The sequence below is a fragment of the Bos taurus genome, chromosome 7, assembly GCF_002263795.3.
Source record: "Bos taurus isolate L1 Dominette 01449 registration number 42190680 breed Hereford chromosome 7, ARS-UCD2.0, whole genome shotgun sequence".
NCBI lineage: Eukaryota > Metazoa > Chordata > Mammalia > Artiodactyla > Bovidae > Bos > Bos taurus.
In genome coordinates, this window is record NC_037334.1 from 1,073,998 (window position 1) to 1,099,597 (window position 25,600).

At 41.7% G+C, this 25,600-nt stretch overlaps 1 protein-coding gene across 2 annotated transcripts in view; it reads left to right on the forward strand.

Annotated features, from left to right (window-relative positions):
• Window positions 1-25,600, forward strand: part of RASGEF1C (RasGEF domain family member 1C) — a 129,154-nt gene that overhangs the window by 69,617 nt on the left and 33,937 nt on the right. For both annotated transcript variants that reach the window (NM_001435036.1, NM_001103259.1), the window contains 2 exon segments: window positions 14,911-15,061; window positions 25,416-25,598. In NM_001435036.1, the coding sequence (NP_001421965.1) occupies window positions 25,422-25,598 (177 nt within the window). In that variant the 5' untranslated portion in view covers window positions 14,911-15,061; window positions 25,416-25,421.

A 25,600-nucleotide genomic window follows, 5' to 3' on the forward strand; every position in this document is an offset into this window, starting at 1 on the left:
TACAGTTTGTTACAATATTCCAAACTATTTGATTATTACTGTAATTGTTATGGTGGTCTCCGATTAATGATCTTTGACAATACTATTGTAATTGTCTTGAGGTACCACAGACAGCACCCATAATGTAACAAATGTAATATATATATATATTAATATACTTATATATATTATATATATATACTTTATATATATATATATATGTATATATACCCTGATTGCTCCACCAACAGCCTGTTCCCCAACTCTCCCCCTCTCCTCCAGCCTCCCTATTCCCTGAAATGCAACAATATTGAAATTAGATCAATTATAACCTTACAAGGGCCTCTAAATGTTCAAGTAAAAGAAAGAATCACACATCTCTCACTTTAAATCAAAAACGAGAAATGATTACACTTAGTAAGAAAGGCATGTCAAAAGCCAAGATAGGCTGAAAGGTAGGTCTCTTGTGCCAAAGTTAGCCACATAGTTAATGCAAAGGGAAAGTTCTTGAAGGAAATGAAAAGTGCTACTCCAGTGAACACACAAGTGATACAAAAGTGAAATAACCTTATAGCTAATATGGAGAAATTTTAGTGTTCTAGATAGAAGATCAAACCAGTCACAACATTTCCATTAGCCAAAGCCTAATCCAGAGCAAGACCATAAGTCACTTCAGTTCTATGAAGGCTGAGAGATGTGATTTTGAAGCCCAAGAAAATAAAGGCTGTCACTGTTTCCATTGTTTCTCCATCTATTTTCCATGAAGTGATGGGACCAGATGCCATGATTTTAGTTTTTTGAATGTGGAATTTTAAGCCAGCTTTTTCACTCTCCTATTTCACCTTCATCAAGAGGCCCTTTAGTTCCTCTTTACTTTCTGCCATAATGGTGGTGTCATCTGCATATCTGAGTTTACTGATACTTCTCCCGCAATCTTGATTCCAGCTTGTGCTTCATTCAGTCTGTCATTTCACATAATTTACTGTGCATATAAGTTAAATAAGCAGGGTGACAATATACAGCCGTGACATACTTTTTTCCCAATTTTGAACCAGTTCGTTGTTCCATGTCTGGTTATAATTGTTGCTTTTTGACCTGCACACAGGTTTCTCAGGAGGCAGGGAAGGTGACCTGGTATTCCAGTCTCTTTAAGAACTTTCCACAGTTTGTTGTGATCCACACAGTCAAAGGCTTTTGCGTAGTCAATGAAACAGAAGTAGATGTTTTTCTGGAATTCTCTTACTTTTTCTATGATCCAACAGATGTTGGCAATTTGATTTCTGGTTCCTCTGCCTTTTCTAAATCCAACTTAAACATCTGGAAGTTCTTGGTTCATTTACTGCTGAAGCCTAGCTTGAAGGATTTTTAGCATTAATTTGCTAGCATGTGAAATGAGTGCAACTGTGTGGTAGTTTGAGTATTCTTTGGGATTGGTCTTTTTTGGGATTGGAATGAAAACTGACCTTTTCCAGTCCTGTGGCACCTGCTGAGTTTTCCAAATTTTCTGACATATTGAGTGCAGGACTTTCACAGCATCATCTTTTAGCATTTGAAATAACTCAGCTGGAATCCATCACCTCCACTAACTTTGTTTATAGTGATACTTCCTAAGGCCCACGTGACTTCACATTCCAGGATGTCTGGCTCTAGGTGAGTGATCACACCATCATGGTTATCCAGGTCATTAGGATCCTTTTTGTACAGTTCTTCTGTGTATTCTTGCCACCTCTTCTTAATATCTTCTGCTTCTGTTAGGTTCATACCATTTCTGTCCTTTATTGTGCCCATCTTTGCATGAAATGTTCCCTTGGTATCTCTAATTTTCTTGAAGAGAACTCTAGTTTTTCCCATTCTATTGTTTTCCTCTATTTCTTTGCATTGATCACTTAGGCAGGTTTTCTTATCTCTCCTTATTATTGTTTAGAACTCTGCTTTCAGATGGGTATATCTTTCCTTTTCTCCTTTGCCTTTAGTTTCTCTTCCTTTCTCAGCTTTGTAAGGCCTCCTTGGACAACCATTTTGCCTTGTTGTATTTCTTTTTGGGGGGATGGTTTTGATCACTGCCTCCTGTACAGTGTTATGAACCTCTGTCCTTGGTTCTTCAGGAACTCTGTCTATCAGACTAATCTCTTGAATCTATTTGTCACTTCCACTGTATAATTGTAAGGGATTTGATTTAGGTCACACCTGAATGGTCTAGTGGTTTTCCCTACTTTCTCCAATTAAAGTCTAAATTTTACAATAAGGAGTTCATGATCTGAGCCACAGTCAGCTCCCAGTCTTGTTTTTGCCAACTATATAGAGCTTCTCCATCTTTGGCTGCAAAGAATATAATCAACCTGATTTCAGTATTGACCATCTGGTGATGTCCATGTGTAGAGTCTTCTCTGTGTTGTTGGAAGAGGGTGTTTGCTATGACCAGTGTGTTCTCTTTTTTTGTTTTTTTGTTTTGTTTTGTTTTTTGTTTTTTTTGTGTGTGTGTGTTCTCTTGGCAAAACTGTGTTAGCCTTTGCCCTGCTTCCTTTTGTACTCCAAGGCCAAACTTCCCTGTTATTCCAGGTGTTTCTTGACTTCCTAATTTTGCATTCCAGTCCCCTGTGATGAAAAGGACATCTTTTTTGGTGTTAGTTCTGGAAAGTCTTGTATGCCTTCATAGAACAATTCAACCTCAGCTTCTTCAGCATTAGTTGTCGGGGCATAGATTTGGATTACTGTGACATTGAATGGTTTGCCTTGGAAATGAACCGAGATCATTGTGTCATTTTTAAGATTGGACCCAAGTACTGCATTTCAGACTTTTTTTTTTTTTACTTTTATTTTATTTTTAAACTTTACAATATTGTATTAGTTTTGCCATATATCAAAATCAATCTGCCACAGGTATACCTGTGTTCCCCATCTGAACCCTCCTCCCTCCCCAGACCCTCCCTCTGGGTCTTCCCAGTGCACCAGCCCCAAGCATCCAGTATCATGCATCGAACCTGGACTGGTGACTTATTTCATACATGATATTATACATGTTTCAATGCCAGTCTCCCAAATCTCCCCACCCTCTCCTCTCCCACAGAGTCCATAAGACTGTTCTATACATCAGTGTCTCTTTTGCTGTCTCGTATACAGGGTTATTGTTACCATCTTTCTAAATTCCATATATATGCGTTAGTATACTGTATTGGTGTTTTTCTTTCTGGCTTACTTCACTCTGTATAATAGGCTCCAGTTTCATCCACCTCATTAGAACTGATTCAAATGTATTCTTTTTAATGGCTGAGTAATACTCCATTGTGTATATGTACCACTGCTTTCTTATCCATTCATCTGCCGATGGACATCTAGGTTGCTTCCATGTCCTGGCTATTATAAACAGTGCTGTGATGAACATTGGGGTACACGTGTCTCTTTCAATTCTGGTTTCCTCAGTGTGTATGCCCAGCAGTGGGATTGCTGAATCATAAAGCAGTTCTATTTCCAGTTTTTTAAGGACTCTCCACACTGTTCTCCATAGTGGCTGTACTAGTTTGCATTCCCACCAACAGTATAAGAGGGTTCCCTTTTCTCCACACCCTCTCCAGCATTTATTGCTTGTAGACTTTTGGATCGCAGCCATTCTGACTGGTGTGAAATGGTACCTCATAGTGGTTTTGATTTGCATTTCTCTGATAATGAGTGATGTTGAGCATCTTTTCATGTGTTTGTTAGCCATCTGTATGTCTTCTTTGGAGAAATGTCTATTTAGTTCTTTGGCCCATTTTTTGATTGGGTCATTTATTTTTTCTGGAGTTGAGCTGTAGGAGATGCTTGTATATTTTTGAGATTAGTTGTTTGTCTGTTGCTTCATTTGCTATTATTTTCTCCCATTCTGAAGGCTGTCTTTTCACCTTGCTAATAGTTTCCTTTGTTGTGCAGAAGCTTTTAAGTTTAATTAGGTCCCATTTGTTTATTTTTGCTTTTATTTCCAATATTCTGGGAGGTTGGTCATAGAGGATCCTGCTGTGATGTATGTCGGAGAGTGTTTTGCCTATGTTCTCCTCTAGGAGTTTTATAGTTTCTGGTCTTACGTTGAGATCTTTAATCCATTTTGAGTTTATTTTTGTGTATGGTGTTAGAAAGTGTTCTAGTTTCAGTCTTTTACAAGTGGTTGACCAGTTTTCCCAGCACCACTTGTTAAAGAGATTGTCTTTAATCCATTGTATATTCTTGCCTCCTTTGTCAAAGATAAGGTGCCCATATGTGCGTGGATTTATCTCTGGGCTTTCTATTTTGTTCCATTGATTAATATTTCTGTCTTTGTGCCAGTACCATACTGTCTTGATAACTGTGGCTTTGTAATAGAGCCTGAAGTCAGGCAGGTTGATTCCTCCAGTTCCATTCTTCTTTCTCAAGATTGCTTTGGCTATTCGAGGTTTTTTGTATTTCCATACAAATTGTGAAATTATTTGTTCTAGCTCTGTGAAGAATACCATTGGTAGCTTGATAGGGATTGTATTGAATCTATAAATTGCTTTGGGTAGTATACTCATTTTCACTATATTGATTCTTCCAATCCATGAACATGGTATATTTCTCCATCTATTAGTGTCCACTTTGATTTCTTTCACCAGTGTTTTATATTTTTCTATATATAGGTCTTTAGTTTCTTTAGGTAGATATATTCCTAAGAATTTTATTCTTTCTGTTGCAATGGTGAATGGAATTGTTTCCTTAATTTCTCTTTCTGTTTTCTCATTATTAGTGTATAGGAATGCAAGGGATTTCTGTGTGTTGGTTTTATATCCTGCAACTTTACTATAATCATTGATTAGTTCTAGTAATTTTCTGGTGGAGTCTTTAGGGTTTTCTATGTAGAGGATCATGTCATCTGCAAACAGTGATAGTTTTACTTCTTCTTTTCCAATTTGGATCCTTTTTATTTCTTTTTCTGCTCTGATTGCTGTGGCCAAAACTTCCAAAACTGTGTTGAATAGTAATGGTGAAAGTGGGCACCCTTGTCTTGTTCCTGACTTTAGAGGAAATGCTTTCAATTTTTCACCATTGAGGATAATGTTTGCTGTGGGTTTGTCATATATAGCTTTTATTATGCTGAGGTATGTTCCTTTTATTCCTGCTTTCTGGAGAGTTTTTTTTTTTTTAATCATAAATGGATGTTGAATTTTGTCAAAGGCTTTCTCTGCATCTATTGAGATAATCATATGGTTTTTATTTTTCAATTTGTTAATGTGGTGTATTACATTGATTGATTTGCGGATATTGAAGAATCCTTGCATCCCTGGGATAAAGCCCACTGTCAACCTACACCCCTACCAGCGACTCCTCAAAACTCACAGGCAAATCTGGCTCAGTCTCTTGTGGGATCACTGCTCCCTTCTCCTGGGTCCTGGTGCAGACAAGGTTTTGTTTGTGAGTCTCTCTTTCCCCAGTCCTGTGGAAGTTGTGTATTCAAATCCCACTGGCCTTCAAAGTCAGATTCCCCGTGGGCTCTCAGTCCCTTTGCTGGAGCCCCAGGTTGGGAAATCAGTGTGGGGCCTTGAACTTTCACAACAGTGAGAGAACTTCTTTGGGATAATTGTTCTCTGGTTTGTGGGTTGCCTGCTCAGCGGCTTTACAGTGGGGCTAATGGCAACCTTGTCCAAGAGGATTTATGCCAGACCATGCGCCTCCCAGGTCTGCTGCAGCCAGAGCCCCTATCCCCATGGCCAGCCACTGCTGACCTGTGCCTCTGCAGGAGACACTCAAAGGCAGGTCTGGCTCAGTCTCTTGTAAGGGTCACTGCTCCCTTTCCCTGGGTCCTGGCGCACACAAGGTTTTGTTTGCACCCTCTGAGTGTCTCTGGCAGGTATGAGGTTTGATTTTAAATGCAGTTGCACCCCTCCTATCATCTTGTTGCAGCTTCTCCTTTGCCTTTGGACATAGGGTATATTTTTCTTGGTGGGTTCTGGCATTCTTCTATTGATGATTGTTCAAAGCTAGTTGCAATTTTGGTGTTTTCACAGGAGAAGATGAGCACACATCCTCCTATTCTGCCAAATGCTCATTTACCCCTCCCCCAAATCCTAGAGCCCTTAAGAACTACGCTAAATCTATGCTGTGTGTGTTGTATCCGTGAAACGACAAAACCTGGATGACAGCACATCTGTTTACATCATGGATTACTGAATATTTTAAGCCCATTGTTGAGACCTACTGCTTAGAAAAAAAGATCCTTTGAAAATATTACTGCTCACTGACAATGCCCTTGGCCACCCAGAAGCTCTGATGGAGATGTACAATAAGAGTAATGTTGTTTTCATGCTTCCTAACACAGAATTCATTCTGCAACCATGGACCAAGGAGTAATTTCAACTTTCAAGTCTTACACTTTACAAAACACGTTTTGTAAGGCTATGTGTGTGTGCTTAGTCACTCAGTTGTGTCTGACTCTTTGTGACCCCATGGACTATAGCCTGCCAGACTCCTCTGTTCATGAAGTTTTCCAGGCAAGAATACTGGAGTGGGTAGCCATTTTCTTCTCCACGGATCTTCCTGACCCAGGGATCAAACCCTTGTCTCGTGTATCTCCTGTATTGGTGGGTGGATTCTTTACCACTACACCACCTGGAAGCCCCTTTTGTAAGGCTATCACCACCATCAATACTGTTCCCTCTGATAGATCTGGAGAAAGTAAATTGAAAACCTTCTAGAAAGGGATTCACCATTCTAGATATCATTAAGAACTTTTGTGGTCATGTAAAGAGGTCAAAATATTAACATTGACAGGAGTTTGGAAAAAGTTTTTTCCAATCCTCATGGATAACTTTGAGGAATGCAGGACTTCAGTGGAGGAAGTAACTGCAGATGTGGTGGACACAGCAAGAGAACTAGAATTAGAAGTGAAGTTTGAAGATTTGACTGAAATGCTACAATCTCATGACAAAATTTTAATGAAGGAGGAGTTGCTTCTTATGGATGAGCAAGGAAAGTGATTTCTTGAGATGTAATCTACTTCTGGTGAAGACGCTGTGACAATTGTTGAAATGACAATGAATAATTTATAATGTTACATAAATTTATTTGATAAATCAGCAGCAGGGCTTGAGAAGATTGACTCCGATTTTGAAAGAAATTCTACTGTGGGTAAAATGCCATTGAACAGAATTGCATGCTACAGAGAAATTATTCATGAAAGGAAGAGTCAATCAATGTGGCAAACTTAATTGTTGTCTTATTTTAAGAAATTGCTGCAGCCATCTCAACCTAAGGCAATCATCACCCTAATAATTTAGCAGCCATGAACACTGAGATAAGACCTTCAACCAGCAAAAAAAAATTATGACTCACTGTAGGCTTAGATGATGGTTAGCATATTTTAATAATGACGTCTTTTTAAAATTAAGGTATGTACATTTTTTGACATAATGCTATTGGACACTTAAGAGACTATAGTGTAAACATAACTTCTATATGTACTAGGGAACCAAAAAATTTCATGTGACTTACTTATTGCAATGTTTTCTTTATTTTGGTGGTCTGTAACAAAACCCACAATATCTCCAAGGTATGCTTGTATATTGTAATCCTTAGTTCAACCTTTGAAAAACAATACAGAGAGATACAGTAAAAAGCCAAACAGATAAATTAAAATACAATATTAAAAAATGTTCAAATAATTCCAAAAAGGCAGAAAAGGGGAAATAGAGTTAAAATAGAGGCAACACATAGAAAAAAATGGTTTCTGTAAACCTAAAACTACTCTGAAAATAAAGCATGTTTTAAAAAAATATAAACCTTAGCCCTTTTCCAAACACATCAATTAATACATTAATTGTAAACAGTCTAAACATACCAATTAACAGACAGAAATTGTCAGAATGGATTTTTTTTAATGATCCAATTTTATGCTCCCTAAGTTCAGTTCAGTTCAGTCACTCAGTTGTGTCCGACTCTTTGTGACCTCATGGACTGCAGCACACCAGGCTTCCCTGTCCGTCACCAACTTCTGGAGTTTACTCAAACTCATGACCATTGAGTCGGTGATGCCATCCAACCATCTCATCCTCTGTCGTCCCCTTCTCCTCCCACCTTCAATCTTTCTAGCATTAGGGTCTTTTCAAATGAGTCAGTTCTTCACCTCAGGTGGCCAGAGTATTGGAGTTTCAGCTTCAGCATCAGTCCTTCTGATGAATATTCAGGACTGATTTCCTTTAGAAAGGACTGGTTGGATCTCCTAGCTGTCCAAGGGACTCTCAAGAGTCTTCTCTAACACCACAGTTCAAAAGCATCAATTCTTCGGTGCTCAGCTTTCTTTATAGTCCAACTCTCACATCCATACATGACTACTGGAAAAACCATAGCTTTGACTAGCTTTGACATTACTTTCTTGGCAAAGTAATGTCTCTTCTTTTTAATATGCCGTCTAGGTTGGTCATAACTTTTCTTCCAAGGAGCAAGAGTCTTTTAATTTCATGGCTGCAGTCACCATCTGCAGTGATTTGGGAGCCCCTCAAAATAAAGTCTGTCACTGTTTCCATTGTTTCCCCATCTATTTGCCATGAGGTGATGGGACGAGATCTTAGTTTTCTTATTGTTCTTTTGTTCTTATTGTTCTTATTGATCTTACTTTTCTGATTGTTGAGTTTTTTTTTTTTTAATTTTATTTTATTTTTAAACTTTACAATATTGTATTAGTTTTGCCAAATATCGAAATGAATCCACGACAGGTATACCTGCGTTCCCCATCCTGAACCCTCCTCCCTCCTCCCTCCCCTACCCTCCCTCTGGGTCGTCCCAGTGCACCAGCCCCAAGCATCCAGTACCGTGCATTGAACCTGGACTGGCGACTCGTTTCATACATGATATTATACATGTTTAAATGCTATTCTCCCAAATCTCCCCACCCTCTCCCTCTCCCACAGAGTCCATAAGACTGATCTATACATCGGTGTCTCTTTTGCTGTCTCGTACACAGGGTTATTGTTACCATCTTTCTAAATTCCATATATATGCGTTAGTATACTGTATTGGTGTTTTTCTTTCTAGCTTACTTCACTCTGTATAATAGGTTCCAATTTCATCCATCTCATTAGAACTGATTCAAATGTATTCTTTTTAATGGCTGAGTAATACTCCATTGTGTATATGTACCACAGCTTTCTTATCCATTCATCTGCTGATGGGCATCTAGGTTGCTTCCATGTCCTGGCTATTATAAACAGTGCTGCGATGAACATTGGGGTACACGTGTCTCTTTCCCTTCTGGTTTCCTCAGTGTGTATGCCCAGCAGTGGGATTGCTGGATCATAAGGCAGTTCTATTTCCAGTTTTTTAAGGACTCTCCACACTGTTCTCCATAGTGGCTGTACTAGTTTGCATTCCCACCAACAGTGTAAGAGGGTTCCCTTTTCTCCACACCCAGCCAACATTTTCACGCTCCTCTTTCACTTTCATCAAGAGGCTCTTTAGTTCTTCTTCCCTCTCTGCCACAAGGGTGGTGTCATCTGCCTATCTGAGGTTATTGATATTTCTCCCAGAAATCTTGATCCAGCTGTGCTTCATCCAGCCCTGCATTTCTCATGATGTACTCTGCATATAAGTTAAATAAGCAGGGTGACAATACACAGCCTTGATGTACCCCTTTCCCAATTTGGAACCAGTCTGTTATTCATGTCCAGTTCTAACCGTTGCTTCTTGACCTGAATACAGATTTCTCTGGAGGCAGGTCAGGTGGTCTGGTATTCCCATCTCTTGAAGAATTTTCCACTTTGTTTTGATCCACACAGTCAAAGGCTTTGGCACAGTCAATAAAGCAGAAGTAGATGTTTTTCTGAAACTCTCTCACTTTTTCGATGATCCAACGAATATTGGCAATTTGATCTCTCGTTCCTCTGCCTTTTCTAAAGCCAGCTTTAATATCTGGAAGTTCATGGTTCATGTACTGTTGAAGCCTGGCTTGGAGAACTTTGAGAATTAGTTTTCTAGTGTGTGAGATGAGTGCAATTGTGCAGTAGTTTGAGCATTCTTTGGCACTGCCTTTCTTTGGGATTGGAATGAAAACTGACCTTTTCCAGTCCTGTGGCCATTGTTGAGTTTTCCAAATTTGCTCCCTAAGTAACTTATTTCAAATATAGTTGATCCTTGAACAACACAGATTTGAACTGTGCAGGGCCACTTATATGTGGTTGATTTTTCAGTACATACATACTACAGTGCTATACAATCAATGGTGCTTTGAATCCATAAGTGCAGAACTCCATATTCAGAACTACAGATATGCAGTGCTGACTGTAAAGTTAAACATGGATTTCTGACTGCATGGAGGGTCAGCACCACCAAAACCCTGCATTGTTAAAGGGTCAGCTACATAATGACTTAGTTAGATTTAAAGAAGAAGAATGGTAAAGGGTACACCATGAAAATATTAATCAAAAGAAATCTAGAGTAGCAATCTTAATAACAGTAAACTTCAGAAACTTACCAAAGATAAAGAAGGATATTACATGATGATAAGAGGCTCAGTTTACAAAGAGTGCGTAACAGTCCTAAATGTGTATACTTCTAACAGCAGGACATTAAAATATATGAAGCAAAACTGAAAGAACTGAAAGACAAAATAGACAAATCCACAAATATATTTTACTTACGGACCTCAAAGCTTCTCTCTCACTAAACATTAGAACTAGTCAACAGAAATGAGCAAGGATGTAGAACTGAACAATGCCATCAAGCAGCTGGGTCTCACTGATGTTTACACAACACTTCACCCAGCAACAGAATACACTTTCTTTTCAGATGTACATGGAATATTCACCAAGATATATTATGTTGGATCATAAAACACATCTTAACAAACACAAAAACATTGCACTACAAATTATGTCTTCTGACCATAAACGAATTATATTGGAAATCAAATATACAACAGTAACAGAAATTAAGATGCTTACTCCTTGGAAGGAAAGTTATGACCAACCTAGATAGCATATTCAAAAGCAGAGACATTACTTTGCCAACAAAGATCCATCTAGTCAAGGCTATGGTTTTCCCAGTGGTCATGTGTGGATGTGAGAGTTGGACTCTAAAGAAAGTTGCTGCTGCTGCTGCTAAGTCGCTTCAGTCATGTCCGACTCTGTGCGACCCCACAGACGGCTGCTCACCAGGCTCCCCCATCCCTGGGATTCTCCAGGCAAGAATACTGGAGTGGGTTGCCGTTTCCTTCTCCAATGCATGAAAGTGAAAAGTGAAAAGTGAAATGGAAGTTGCTTAGTCGTGTCTGACTGTTAGCGACCCCACAGACTGCAGCCTAGCAGGCTCCTCCGTCCATGGGGTTTTCTAGGCAAGAGTACTGGAGTGGGTTGCCATTGCCTTCTCCGAAAGCTAAGTGCCGAAGACTTGATGCTTTTGAACTGTGGTGTTGGAGAAGACTCTTGAGAGTCCCTTGGAATGCAAGGAGATCCAACCAGTCCATCCCAAAGGAGATCAGTCCTGAATGTTTATTGGAAGGACTGGTGTTGAAGCTGAAACTCCAGTACTTTGGCCATGTGATGAGAAGAGCTGATTCCTTTGAAAAGACCCTGATGCTGGGAAAGATTGAGGGCAGGAGGAGAAGGGGACAACAGAGGATGAGATGGTTGGATGGCATCATCAACTTGATGGACATGGGTTTGGGTGGACTCCAGGAGTTGGTGATAGACAGGGAGACCTGGAGTAATGCAGTTCATGGGGTCACAAAGAGTTGGACAAGACTGAGCGACTGAACTGAACTGAACTGAACAGAAAATCTCCAAAACACTTACAAATTAAACAACACATTTCTAAGTAATTTGTAGGTAAGATAAGAGGGGAAATCTGAAGAGAAATTAGGAAATATTTTTTGCTGAATTAAAACATCAAAATTTGTGGGATATGCCTAAAAAAAAGAATTGATAACATTAAATTCTCACATTAGAAGGGAAGAAAGCCTTACATCAATAATTAAAACGTTCACCTTAAGAAACTAGACAAAGAAGAAGAAGATAGAACCAAAGCAAACAGAGGGAAGGAAATATTAGAAATGTAGAAATCAATGACATTAAAAATATACTGTGTCCACGAGGAACACTCAACATAGTAAAGCTATCAGTTCTCCCCAAATGAATCTACGGATTTGCTACAGTTCCAATCAAAATCCCAGAAGGATTTTTTGTAGGTATAGACAAAGTCATTCTGAAATGTATATGAAAAGGTAAAGAAACTAGAATAGTTTAAAGCACCAAAATATGAGTGGTAAAAAAACAAGAATCTATTTATGACAATGCATGCCTATAAAGAAGCTCTGCTGATTACCAAATATTATTAATGAAATGCTGTTTGGCTTTGAGTTGCTCAGGGTGACACAGAGTAGATCTAAGTCAGGAAGATAGTTCTGGTTTTGGCTCTAAGAAGAATCTGAGACTCCCACCTCAGTCTGCCAGGCATGGTGGCTTGTGGTCTGTGGTCCCTCCGTCCACTACTGAGGACTGGGAATCCTCCAAGTTGGGAACCAGAACTTGGACCTGTAGTGCAAGTGTTCCCTCTCTGGGCCTCAACTTCTCCACCTCCTGGTCCACCTGTATTCTCATCTGGCACTTTGAGACTCAGAGGTAAATTTCCAGCCTGTACATGGGACCTCTGTGGCCCAGAAAGATGGAGGAATCTAGAGGCGCACAAACAAATTCTGATTTTCAGAAAGAAGGCAGGAGCTGTGGGCAGGAAACCAGGTTGCTGTTGACATTGGGCAGTCCTCTGCCCCTATGCAGACCAGAGCTAGACAAGGTCAGGTACCTTCCCACTCCAGTCCCACCAATTCAGTGAGAAAATGAGGCCCAGAGGAGGGAAGCATTCCATCCCAGGCTATACCATAGATCAGTGGCCAAAATAGGACCAGGATCTAATAGTCATCCATCCACTTACTCATTTCTTCATTTTAGATGTGTTTGGGGGTATAGTCACAGCTATGGTTTTTCTATTAGTCATGTATGGATGTCAGAGTTGGACCATAAAGAAGGTTGAGTGCCAAAGAAGTCATGCTTTCGAACTGTGGTGCTGGAGAACACTCTTGAGAGTCCGTTGGATTGCAAGGAGATCAAACCAATCAATCCTAAAGGAAATCAACCCTGAATATTCATTGGAAGGACTAATGCTGAAGCTGAAGCTCCAATACTTTGGCCACCTGATGCGAAGAGCTGAGTCATTGAAAAGGACCCTGATGCTGGGAAAGATTGAAGGCAGGAGGAGAAGGGGGAGACAGAGGAAGAGATAATTGGATGGCATCACTGACTCAATGGACATGAATTTGAGCAAACTCCTGGAGATAGTGAAGGATAGGGAAGCCTGGCATGCTGCAGTCCATGGGGTCATAAAGAGTCAGACATGACTTCGTGACTGAACAGCAACAACCATGTGCCTAAGCACAGTTCAGGCACTGGGGATGCTGCAGTGGACATGAAAGACTGTTCCAGGGTTCTTGATCTTGTAGGGAAACAGAGAAGAAGTAAGTAAAAGGTATCAAAGACTGTGAGAAAATAACTCTGGTGATGAAATGTCTAAGGCCTCCAAAGGAGGTCTGTATACTGTGATCGGAGATGATCCAGTGTGCATTTCTCCTTTACTTTCACACTCACAACTTTTCTGACACCAGTTGGGCGTCCTACAATTCAGATTTGTTTCCTAAGCACTCTTTCTTAAGAAGCTACTGGAGGATGAGCTCCATCAAAATAAGGAAATAAACCAGAAAAGAAGACATGAGCTACAGAAAGCAGGAGACCCAACACAAGAGGAATGATAAGGGAATCCTTTGAAGGATGGTGAAAACTATTCCAGGATAGTGGAATTTGGACCATGATCCAAGTCAGACCATGACCCAAGACTCCTTCACTCACCTCCTCCTGTAGCCTCTGCCCAGTGAGGGCAGTGCTGCTGTTTCCTTGCATGGCCAGTGTGTGCTTTCCCTCCGATTTTAAGACTAAGAAGTATGTTGCTTGGGGTAGATGCACAAGATGCCATAAAGCAAAGCAAGGGAACAATTAACACAAAAACTAGGATGGTTTTTGCCTAAAGGTTAGGGAGTAACCTGATTTATCAGGGAAAGTGCATAGGGATTTAATGATACTGGTAATTATCTTTATCTTAGCCTGGATAGAAGTCCACAGATGTTCATTCTTATTGTTATAATAATAATAAAAGTAATTCTTATTTAAATTGTAGATACATTTGAAGAATCTTTTGTGTTTAAGAGGAAAAAGTATCAACAGAACATCTCTGTGGTGGTCTCCAAACATGGCCCCATATTTACTCTTGTTGGATAACCTGGGTGGGTCCGTTGCTCAGGGATGGGATGAAGGGGCTACCGGAGGAGGTGAGTAGAGGAGTCTTGGGTCATGGTCTGACTTCCTGAGGTGACAAGACCCTTTCTGGGGAACTTTCGAGTGAGGCCATGACCAAGCCTTGGGAGACACAGGGCTCTCCACAGTTGGGTGCCTAGCAAGACTGAGGTGCCAGTCAGGCACTGGACCTGCAGCAGAAGTTTGAGCAGTGAGAGTAGGCTGCTCTGTCTTTTCTATTCACTTTCATTCACCAGTACCCAGTTTACCGGCTACAAGTCCCACCCCTCCCTAACCAGATTCTAGCCAGTGGGGATAAGTGGTTCCTGGAAGTAAGGAAGCATGGTGGTTAGGAGGGTAAAACAAAACCACTTCATTGTAGTTTGGGGGAGCAACTGGCCAGTGTAGTTTGATTCCCTAATAAGGACTGGTGTCTTTCAGCCCAATGATGTCCCTTATAGAAGTATGTCCTCAGGAAACAGTCAAGGTTATAGACCAAGAGTAAGGAACTGACCAGATGGATTAGGGAGCAAGAGAGAGACCAACTTTCCCTTTTTGAAAGGCTCCATTTTTACTTACTGACCTGTGGTAAGTATTGGTGCTGTCAACCTGCACTCCACAGATTGCCTTCAAGCTGAGCCCTGGGATTTCAGAAACCCTAGCTCCCCAAGATACGGAAGCAGCAGGCTCTGTCAGCAAGTTGAGGGCCATATGGAACACAAAAGCAACCCACGCCAGTCCTCTCCTCACAGTCAAGTGTGTTGGCTCCCAAGGTAAGGCCAGGTGCATTCCCATGCTGGGTAAGTGCAACCTCTGGGCTCAGGTCTGAGGGAGACTCTAGCACCCTCACAGTATCCCCTCAAACAGTAGGGAACAGGGAGGAGCCCTTCATGAGACCCAAACTGAAAAGAGATGAGTATCCCAGCTCCAGGATTTGTTTAGAGAGGAGGGAAGGAGGACCACAGAGTTTGTTGGGCCTTGGACAAGATGCTGCCACAGCTCAGAGCAGCCAAGCATGAGATGGCATAGTCCAGGCCCCTCCTCAGTTGGACCCTTACCTCCTCTGAGGTTCCAGTGAGGGTGTGGGAAGGGCTTGGCCATATGCTGCAACCTCTTCTTGAGCTGAGTCTTTTAGGGGCTGCTCAGGGGGTTTCCTGCCAGCTGGAGGCTGGGCCATGCTGAGATCCCCAGTAATCAGGTTGCCATTGTCAAGCTCTCAGCCTCTGAGCACAGCTCCCCTGCTAAATCTCTGAGCTGTGTCTGTCTTCCACTAAGCATCTGCCAATCTCCTTCCCAGGGCCAAGAGTAGGAGCTGGGTGTGGAGTCTGGAATCTGAGTAATAGTTACTAGCTGGTAACCTTGTCCACTCTACTTTACCTTGTAGGGCCCAGATTTGCTCATCTATAGAAGTGGACGATCATTCCCATATGGTCATTTTAAGGATTAAGTGACATGTGAGAACAAAAGACACATAAAGCCTGATGTAGAATCTGTTTCTTCTTGAAATGAAACCCCTGAGGGTCAGAACCTGTCTGGATCAGATGGGGCAAGTACTTGATCCAGGACCCTTGAAACAGCCCCAAGTTTAGCTCCCCTTCCCCTAGGGCACAGACTTTCCCTATTCCTTCCCAATCAGTCCCAATCCCAAAGATGCCCACTTGACTCTCTCAGTCATACCGTGGGCCAGCAGAGGGTCCAGATGCCCTACCTGGGGAGCAGGTCCTGCCTGGACCCTGTGAGAAAAGCTTGGAATTTAGGTCTCTTCTTAGAGCTTCAGATAGCCATGCACAGAGGGAAGTAAAACTGAAATATGGGCCTGAAGAGGCCATCTAGGTGGGTTTCTCTTTCTTTCTTTTAAAATTGTTTTTAATTGGAGAATTGCTTTACAATGTTGTGTTGCTTTCTGCTGTACATCAGTGTGAATCAGCTATAAGTATACATATACTCCCTCCCTCTTGAGCCTCCCTTCCACACACCCCCATGGGCGGCAAGAGCTCATAGCAGGGGAAGAGGAGGCCTGGGGCTTTCAGGATGCACACAGATTCAGGGACTGTGTGGCCTCAAACCCTCCCAGAAAGCTGCAAGGGGATTAGGAGCATCATCCTACAAGGGGCCTCATCTCTGTCCCAGAGCACACGTGGCCTTGATGGAGTGATGGAACAATATAAGATGCTTATTCCTACTAGTATTGTTTTTGTTGGAGTTTTTTCCATGGTTGGTTTCTGGAAAATCCAAGACTTTAGAATTAATGAGGTATAAAAATCCATATACAAAACCTACTAGCAATAGTCAATTAAAGATATAATGGGGGGACATCAGGGAAGATAGTGGCATAGAAAGTACCAGGATTCCATCTCCAGCTATATGACAGTAAAGCTAACATAATCTGTCTAATGTAATTATTTTCACACTCTGGAATCTATTTAAAGGCTTGCAACTCCAAGAGGAAGACTTAAACAGTGAGTCTTAATTAATTTTGTTCAGTTTCAGGTCTGAATATGCTAACAGTATCCTCCACCCTTCAGCCTCATGGCAGGCAGCCATGCCCATGGCAAGCAGTTTGTCCATAGTTTATGGGAGCCAGGGTGGGAAATAAAGCCCTTGTTCTCCAAATATTGGGGGCCTGAACTTTTATGCTTATTGCTTCTGATCATGGAGGCACAGATGCAGAAGCAAGCCAACTTAAACAATCCCAACCAGCTGAATAGGCTTCAGGGAATATAAAGAGCCAGAGCCCTCCCTTCTTTTTTCTCGTATTCCCCTTTTGGGAGCCAGATATTCAAGGACTAGGACTTTTTATTTGTTGCTTAATAAAAGCAGTCACATGTAGGGGAGAATTTTTAAAGTTACTGTACATGCCTGTAGAAAAGTGCAGGTTCAAAAAGATCCAAAATTTTAGATCTTAATATTACACATTAGGCTGATCCCAGCACAAAGGCATTGTGAAGAAATTTTAAAAATTAAAAAAATAGGAAACCCTGGGGGAATCTGATTTCCAGATTTCAGTTACTACATTGTAAGACTCAAACATCCCGTTTTCAACAACAAATAAAAAATCTTAAGGCATACAAAGAAATGGACTGTTGGAAGGAGAAAAAAATTAACACAAACCATCCCTGAGAAAGACCAGATGATAGACTTATTAGACAAAGATGAAGTGACCAGTTAAGAAAACTATTCAGAAACAAAATAGAAATATCAATAAAGGGATGGAAAACATAAAAAAGAACCAAAAGACATTTTGGAGCAGAAAAGCATAGTACCTGAAATAAAAAATTCACTAGATACATTCCAAAGCAGATTTGAGCAGATAGAAAAATCAGTGTACTTGAAGATAGGATGATTGAGATTACTGAGTCTTAGTAACTAAAGGAAATAAATGAAAAATACTGAAGAAAAGTGAACAGAGCTGAAGGAGCCTGGGGAACACAAATAAGCAAACATACACATTGTGAGGCTCCCAGAAAGAGAGATAAAGAGAGATAAAGGAGCATAGAGATTATTTGAAGAAATGATGGTTGAAAACTCCCCAAATTTGATGAAAAACATGAATACAAATGTTCAAGAAGTTCAATAAACTCCAATAAAATACACGCAAAGAGACACATGATGAGACACATTATAACCAAATAGTGAACGATAGGACAAACAGAATATTGAAAGCAATGAGAGAAGCAAATTGCCATGTACAAGATACCCTCAATAAGATTATTTTCATATTTCTCATCAGAAACCTTGAAGGCCAGAAAGCAGTGGGTTGATATAGTCCAAGTTCTGACAGTAAAAACATTGCCAACCAAGAATTCAATATATAGCACAAGTATCCATCAGAAACTAGAAAAAGAAGAGCAGTCTAAACCCAAATCTAGCAGAATGAAAGAGTTTATGAAGATCAGAGACTAAGTAAATAAAATATGGAATATAAAACAATTATAGAAAATCAATGAAACCTAAGGTTGTCTCTTCAAAAAGATTAACAGAAATGGCAAGCATTTAAATATATTGACAATAAAAAAGGAAATTCAGTTCAGTTCAGTTCAGTCACTCAGTCGTGTCCGACTCTTTGCGACCCCATGAATCGCAGCACGCCAGGCCTCCCTGTCTATCACCAACTTCCAGAGTTCACTCAGACTCACGTCCATCGAGTCAGTGATGCCATCCAGCCATCTCATCCTCTGTCATCCCCTTCTTCTCCTGCCCCCAACCCCTCCCAGCATCAGAATCTTCTCCAATGAGTCAACTCTTCACATGAGGTGGCCAAAGTACTGGAGTTTCAGCTTCAGCATCATTCCTTCCAAAGAAATCCCAGGGCTGTTCTCCTTCAGAATGGACTGGTTGGATCTCCTTGCAGTCCTCAATTACTAAAGTTAGAAGTGAAAGTGGGGACATTACTTCCAATTCAACAGAAATAAAAAAGGCATATTAGAAAGTATTGCAAACAATTGTATGAGAAAAAATTGGATAACCTCAATGAAATGTACAAATTCCTAGAAACACAAAACCTACCAAGATTGAATCACAAAGAAAATCTAAATGAACCTATAATTAGTAAGGAGATTGAATCGGTAATCAAAATCCTCCTGACAAAGCCCTGGAACTGATGGCTTCACTGATGATTTCTACCAAACATTTAAAGAAGAACTAACACCAATACTTCTCAAACTTTTCTTAAAAAGAGGAGAGAACACGTTCTCATTCTATGAGAGCAGCATTTTTCTGATGTGAAAGCGAGACAAAGATACTGCAGAAAAAGAAAACTCTAGACCAATACTTCTCACGAACATTGATGCAAAAATCCTCTACAACATACTAGCAAATTGAATTTAGCAGCATATTAGAAGGACCCAATGGGATTTATTCTTAGAATTAAAAGGTGACTCAACATATTAAAATCAATTCATATATTGCATTAAGAGAAAGAAGGAAAAAAATCATTTCGATTGATGCAGAAAAATAATTTGACAAAATCCAGTATCCTTTAATGATAAAAACACTCAACAAACTAGGAATAGAAGGAAAGTACCTCTACAATAATAAAATCCACTCATGAAAAACCCACAGTTAACATTATACTCACTGATCAGGAACAAGATAAGGATACCAATTTTTGCCAATTCTTTTCAACATGTCGTTGTTGATGTTCAGTGGCAAAATCATGTCCAACTCTTTGGGACCCCATGGACTGAAGAACACCAGGCTTCTCCTTCACTATTTCCAGGAGTTTGTTCAACCTCATGGTCATTGAGTTGAAGTCATCCAACCATTTCATCCCCTGTTTTTCCCTTCTCCTCCTGTCCTCAATCTTTCCCAGGATCAGGGTTTTTTCCAGTAAGTCAGTTCTTTGCATCAGGTAGCCAAAGTATTGGAGCTTCAGCTTCAGCATCAGTCCTTCCAATGAACATTCAGGGTTGATTTCCTTTAGGATTGACTGGTTTGATCTCCTTGCAGTCCAAGGGACTCTCAAGAGTCTTCTCCAGCACCACAGTTCAGAAGCAAGACTTCTTTGGTGCTCAACCTTCTTTATGGTCCAACTCTCACATCCATACATGACTACTGGAAAAACCATAGCTTTAATTGTATTCAACATAGCTTTAACTCTATTCAACATAGTAAAAGAATTTCTGGCCATCAACATAGCTTTAACTCTATTCAACATAGTGCAAGAATTTCTAGCCAGAGCAAGTAAAAGAAATAAAATGCAACTAAATTAGAAAGAAATAAAATTAGCTGTTTGCAAATGAATGACCTTATATGTAGAAAACCCTAAAGATTGCACACCAAAACAAACAAACAAACAAAAAACCCTGTTAGAACTAATTAACAAATTCAGCAAAGTAACAGGATACAAAATCAACCCCAGAGAATTAGTTGTGTATCTATACACTAACAATGAACCATCCAAAAAGGAAATTAAGAGAAAAGCTCCATTTACAATAGCATCAAAAAGAATAAGCTCAGAAACTTATATTTAGAAATCAAATCTGTTTAGCCCAGGAGGCAAAACACTTATGCCCTGCAACCACAAAACTTTACTAAAAGAAATGACACCAACAAATGGAGACAACCTGTGCCATGGATTAGAAGACTTAATGTTGTTAAGATGTTAACACTATCCAAAGCAATCTGCAGATTTAATGCCACCTGTATCAAAATTACAGTTGTGTTTTTTGCAGGAATAGAAAACTATCTAAAATTTATTTGGCATCTTAAAGAACCCTGAATAGCCAAAACAATCTTGAAATAGAAAAACAAAGTTGTAGGAGTTGTACCTCCTGATTTCAGAATTTACTACAGAGTAATCAAAACAGTATGGTATTGTTGTAAAGACAAACACATAAACCAGTGGAATAGAATAGATAGCCCAGAAATAAATGACAGTGTGTAGTCAAACTGTTTTTGACAAGAATGCCAAGACCATTCAGTGGGCAAAGAACAATCCTTTCCAAAATGATGCTGGAAAAACTGGATCTCCACATGTCAGATAATAAAGTTGGACCCTTTTCTAACATCATGTACAAAAATTAATGCAAAATGAATAAAAGACCTAAACATAAGAGCTGAAACTATAGATCTCTTAGAAGAAAACACTCGGGAAAAACTTCATGAACTTGCATTTGGCAATGATTTCTTATATATGACATCAAGGGCACAGGCAACAAAAGAGAAAAATAGATGAATTTTACTTCACCCAAATGAAAAACTGTGGTGCATCAAAGAACACTGTCATCAGAGTAAAAAGGCAACCCTCATAAAAGAGGAAAATATTTGTAAAACACAAAACTAATGAGGTATTAATATCTGGAATATATATAGAACTCTTCAAACTCAACAACAACAAAAAAAAGCTTAATACAAAAATTAGCCAAGAACTTGGACATTTCTCCAAGGAAGATGTATATGAATGGCCAATAAGCACATGAAAAGGTATTCAACATCACTGATCATTCAGTTCAGTTCAGTTCAGTTCATTTCAGTCGCTCACTCGTGTCCAACTCTTTGTGACCCCATGAATTGCAGCACGCCAGGCCTCCCTGTCCATCACCAACTCCCGGAGTTCACCAGACTCACATCCATCAAGTCAGTGATGCCATCCAGCCATCTCATCTTCTGTCATCCCCTTCTCCTCCTGCCCCCAATCCCTCCCAGCATCAGAGTCTTTTCCAATGAGTCAACTCTTCGCATGAGGTGGCCAAAGTACTGGAGTTTCAGCTTTAGCATCATTCCTTCCAAAGAAATCCCAGGGCTGATCTCCTTCAGAATGGACTGGTTGGATCTCCTTGCAGTCCAAGGGACTCTCAAGAGTCTTCTCCAACACCACAGTTCAAAAGCTTCAATTCTTCAGTGCTCAGCTTTCTTCACAGTCCAACTCTCACATCCATACATGACCACTGGAAAAAGCATAGCCTTGACTAGACGGACCTTTGTTGGCAAAGTAATGTCTCTGCTTTTCAATCACTGATCATTAGGGAAATAAAAATCAAAACCATGATAAGATGGCATTTCATACCCTAATGGTGGCTACCATCAAAAATAAAGAAAATTGGTATTAGCATGGATGTGGAGAAATTGGAACCCTTTCATTTTACATTGCTGGTTGGAATGTAAAATGGACAGCTGCCATGTAAAACAGAATGACAAAGGGGGAAGCCACCCAAATATCACTGATGGATGAGAGTCAGGGTGACAGTGAGGGTGAGGGTGAGGGTGAGATTGATAGTGAGAGTGAGGGTAATAAAGAAAATATAGTACAAACATACAGTGGAATACATTATAAATATCCAGCCATAAAAAGAAAGGAAATTCTGACATGTGCTACAACATGAATGAACCTTGAAGACCTCACGCTAAGTGAAGTCAGTCAGTCCCAATAGGACAAATACTGCTGGGCAGGCAGCATTGGTGGTATAGTGGGGAGCATAGCTGCCTTCCAGAAAGACAAATACTATATGATTCCATTTATACAGGTAGGTAGAATAGTCAAATTCTTAGAGAAGAAAGTAGAACGACGGTGCTGACCAAGACCTGGAGGGACTGGAGAATGGAGACTTACTGCTTAATGGACATACAGGTTTATTTGGAGAAGATGGAAATTTTCTAGAAATGGATAGTGGTGATGATTGAGCAATGGTTAATGCCACTGAAATGTACACTTCAGAATAGTTAATTGGAAAAAAAAAAAAAAAAAGAAAGGACCCGCCTGCCAATGCAGGAGAGAGAAGAGACATGGGAGTGATCTATGGGTCGGAAAGACCCCCTGGAGTGGGGCATGGCAACCCACCCCAGTATTCTTGCCTGGAGAATCCCACGGACAGAGGAGTCTGGTGGGCTGCAGTTGGGGTTGCAGAGTCAGACGTGACTGAAGCGACTTAACACCCACGCACACCAGCGACACCACTGGACCCGGACTTTTCTTCTGGAACGTTTTTTGATTACTACATTGTAGAGAAAAAGGAAGTAGATTAGTGGTAGTTTGATGACCACCAGCTTGTGGCTGATTGCCTAGTAACTGCTAAGGGGACGAGGGTTTCTTTTCCGAGAGTGACAAAAGTAATTCTAAAATTAGCTTGTGGTGAGGGTTGGACAACTGTGTGAATATACTAAAAACACTGAATTGTTCACTGAGTGGACTCTATGGTATGTGAATTATATTTTAGGAAAATTGTTTTAAAAAGCAAAAAAATGAATAGTTAAAATGGTAAATTTTACATTAAGCAAATAAATAACTATATGCTTAACAATTTTTGAAAAAAACCTAATAGAAGAGAAGGAAGAAAGATTGGAATTCAAATGTGTAAATGTGTAAATGTCTACTACACTGGAAAGCAAAGTCAGAAGTGGCTCTGATTTGAAGTTGTGACCTACCGCAAGGATAATCGCCAGCAGCTATTGATAGCTGGTTTCAGGAGCACCAGCCACAAAGCTGGACGAGCAGGGTAGAGGGCCGTTAGGCCACAGCCAGCTCAGACAACCTGGAGAAGCACAGGAGTACTGTCGACAAGGCTTTCTGGCGCAGATCTCCATTGGCATTTGGAATTGCTTCTCACATGGTGTCCTAGGCCCTTGCAGGTGGTGAGTGCCTGTGGGGAGGGCTGACCCTGGTGACTCTCTTCTCCGAGCCCGGTACTGTGCTGAGCGCTTTGTGTTCTTACTCTTACCGGCTCCTCTCCATAAACGGAAGAGGAGAGATTCTCTTCCTGTTCTCAGTGCACAAAGGCGCTCTTCAGGATCACTTTCTAGGAGTGTCCTCTCCCTCTGTCCCCTTGGTCAGGCCAGACCCAGTGCCCACTCAGGAAAGGATGCTTGAGGAAGCATCTTTTCTCCTGTCCCCTGGACACGCTGCACTGGCCAGCTGCACACATTTCTTCCATAGGTTCTTCAGAGTTCCATTTATGGCAGCCTTTTTATGCCAACGGCCAGTGCTGGGGGTGGGAGCAGCAGAATGGGTCTTGTAGACTGGCCACCCAGGAGCCAGAGATGTCATTTCTAACTGGGATTTGGAACAGGTTCCAGGGAGAAGATCCCAGGTGTGTGGCAGGAGAAAGCAAACCTTGCTGGCCTCAAAAGGCTTCTGTTACTATGTAGTGGAACTGGGCTCCAGTTTGGGGCTTTGCGTGAGGGGCAAAGGTGGCACCCACCCCAGAGCTGACCAGCATACCCCACTGAGCACTGGCAGCCCCCGTATGTCCACACGTGCAGCCACTTCCCCACTGAGGGACAGGAGACAATTTTACGAAATGTTTAGTTTCATCAGCTGAAAACTGGACACTTAACAACTTTGCTGGAAAGGTGAAATGAAGCTAGGGGTGCCTAGGCTGCTGTCTCCACTGGTTTCCACACCCCCAGTCCCTGTCCCCCCACACCATGTGCCCTGAGGACATCCCTCTGTGGGGCTCCTTCTGGTACCCAACCTCAGCTTGGACTCTCCAAGTCCTTCTGTATCTACTTTCAGGGCCAGGTCACCCAGAGGACAGAATTCAGAAACAGGTTGGGGCCAGGGTCTGCCAGGTGGGTATGTGGGGTAAGGTGAGCAGGGTGATGGGGAGATGAATCCCTGGAAGGCCCCTGGAGTGAGCCTGCAGGACTCCACAGTTAAGACTGTGGGGGAAACTTGAATGTCACATGTGGGATGGTTAATCAGTCACAGGCTTGGCCAGGACTTGTTGCCACACCTGCCCCAAAGGCTTCATTCAGGAAGACTGGTCAACAGGGATATATGTAGAGCCTGAGAGAGGAAGCACTGTCCACTGCACTCTCATGGGTGGGCCCCTGCTGCAGGCCGGGCCCTTGACCTACTGGATCAGAAGACATGCCTGTTCTGGCCCCACCTGAAGGAGGTCTGGCTGGAGACTTTTCTTTGCACCAGGTGCTGGCTGCACCCCAAGCACTCTGCGGTGCTGACAAGGAGAGGCTTCTGATTCCACCAGAAGGCAGGCCCAGCCTTGACGGGGTCGCTGCAGGGAAGCTTTCAGCCATGGCCAGAGGGAATGGAGGATTGAAAATGATGGGAAAGCCTTCCTGCAGGGGAAGACAGCTGGACAAGTCAGTGGGTTCTCATCGCAAAGACCTGGAAGGCCAAGCTGTGGAGGCTGCACCTGAGAGAAGCTCAAACAACTCATGTTATGGAGCAGTCCACAGAGCAGCTTCAGGCACCGCAGGATCCAGGCCTCAGCCACGGAACTCAGGAACGTGCTTTCCTGGCTCCTTGAGGGACAAAATGGTCCCAACAGTGCCATTGCATCAGCTCAGGGACCTAGGGGAAAGAGCTTTCAAGTGCCACACAAGTTCTAGGATTGCATCTGAACCCTCTAGTTAGGATCATGTTCACGTCTGATTCATTCTTGTGGCCAACAGCACGGCAAATATGCTGATTGTCTAAGCCTGGTCAAAACGAACCTTCCCTGTAAGACTCGACACTGGAAGCAGTCAGTCCCGAAATGGCCAGGACTGATAATCAAACAGAGATGGCTCCTGGGGGAGGCAGTGGCTTGGGGAGCTGCCATCCCTGGCAGACCTCCCAGGAAGTGATCACTGGGCTCAAGTGGCACAGATGTGCCTATGGGAGGAAGGGCCTGCCCAGCCAGGGATCCTGGGGGACCAGCAGATCCAACTGCCACCTTGCCATTGCAGGTGGGCATGCCCCAGACACTCAGCGCATCCGACATGGTCACCCCGGGCAGCCTCGGCCCACCCCACACGGAGCCCACGGACGGCGAGCAGGCTGGGCAGCTCCTCCTGGGTGGAGCTCCGTCCTCAGCCTCCCTGGACACCCTGATCCAGCACCTGGTGCCCACCGCTGACTACTACCCTGAGGT